We start from the raw sequence: 1,303 nt of genomic DNA, 5'->3' as shown, positions 1-1,303 counted from the left end.
TGTTTATTTCAGTTAGTTTTGATAAAGGTTGTTTGTTTATTTCAGTTAGTTTTGATAAAGGTTGTTAGTTTATTTCAGTTAGTATTAATAAAGGTTGTTGGTTTATTTCAGTTAGTTTTGATAAAGGTTGTTTGTTTATTTCAGTTAGTTTTGATAAAGGTTGTTAGTTTATTTCCGTTAGTATTAATAAAGGTTGTTAGTTTATTTCAGTTAGTTTTGATAAAGGTTGTTTGTTTATTTCAGTTAGTTTTGATAAAAGTTGTTTGTTTATTTCAGTTAGTTTTGATAAAGGTTGTTAGTTTATTTCAGTTAGTATTATTAAAGGTTGTTTGTTTATTTCAGTTAGTTTTCATAAAGGTTGTTTGTTTATTTCAGTTAGTTTTGATAAAGGTTGTTTGTTTATTTCAGTTAGTTTTGATAAAGGTTGTTTGTTTATTTCAGTTAGTTTTGATAAAGGTTGTTAGTTTATTTCAGTTAGTATTATTAAAGGTTGTTTGTTTATTTCAGTTAGTTTTGATAAAGGTTGTTTGTTTATTTCAGTTAGTTTTGATAAAGGTTGTTAGTTTATTTCAGTTAGTATTAATAAAGGTTGTTTGTTTATTTCAGTTAGTTTTGATAAAGGTTGTTTGTGTATTTCAGTTAGTTTTGATAAAGGTTGTTAGTTTATTTCAGTTAGTATTAATAAAGGTTGTTAGTTTATTTCAGTTAGTTTTCATAAAGGTTGTTTGTTTATTTCAGTTAGTTTTGATAAAGGTTGTTTGTTTATTTCAGTTAGTTTTGATAAAGGTTGTTTGTTTATTTCAGTTAGTTTTGATAAAGGTTGTTAGTTTATTTCAGTTAGTATTATTAAAGGTTGTTTGTTTATTTCAGTTAGTTTTGATAAAGGTTGTTTGTTTATTTAAAACTAAATAAAATCTGTAAGTTTGAAAAGTAGCAATTTCTGGTCTGCACAGTTATGTCAAAAAGTGCTCAAACACAAATAAATTTTTTGCTTGAAAAGTTACAGAGCTACAAGGCTGAAACTTGCTGGGAATATCCAAATGGACTATCTCTACATGTGGGAAAAAACAGAACTCAAATATCTGCCATAGATCAAGAAATAATTTTGGTCAGTTTTCATGCATATAGGCCATAGGGACCAAATATGGCCAATGACCAACTTTGCCAAATATGCCAATTTCTCTCATGTTTTGGTCTTTTCCTACTAATTGGACCCCAGGGAGTTCAAAAAACTCAAAAAAACTAAATAAAATCTGTAAGTTTGAAAAGTAGCAATTTCTGGTCTGCACAGTGGTAGTCAAAA

General features: G+C 26.9%; 1 protein-coding gene across 1 annotated transcript; it reads left to right on the top strand.

Moving 5' to 3' along the window:
* Nucleotides 1–276: 276 nt before the first annotated feature.
* LOTGIDRAFT_148666 (hypothetical protein) lies at nucleotides 277–912 on the top strand (the record flags this gene model as incomplete). Its single annotated transcript, XM_009047422.1, has 1 exon — nucleotides 277–912. A coding segment is annotated over one exon (636 nt), but the record flags the coding sequence as incomplete, so codon positions are not given.
* Between the last annotated feature and the right edge of the window lie 391 nt (nucleotides 913–1,303).

The sequence above is a fragment of the Lottia gigantea genome (assembly GCF_000327385.1).
Source record: "Lottia gigantea unplaced genomic scaffold LOTGIsca_11190, whole genome shotgun sequence".
NCBI lineage: Eukaryota > Metazoa > Mollusca > Gastropoda > Lottiidae > Lottia > Lottia gigantea.
Note: the sequence above shows the minus strand (reverse complement) of the source record. Positions and strands in the feature narration are given on the sequence as shown.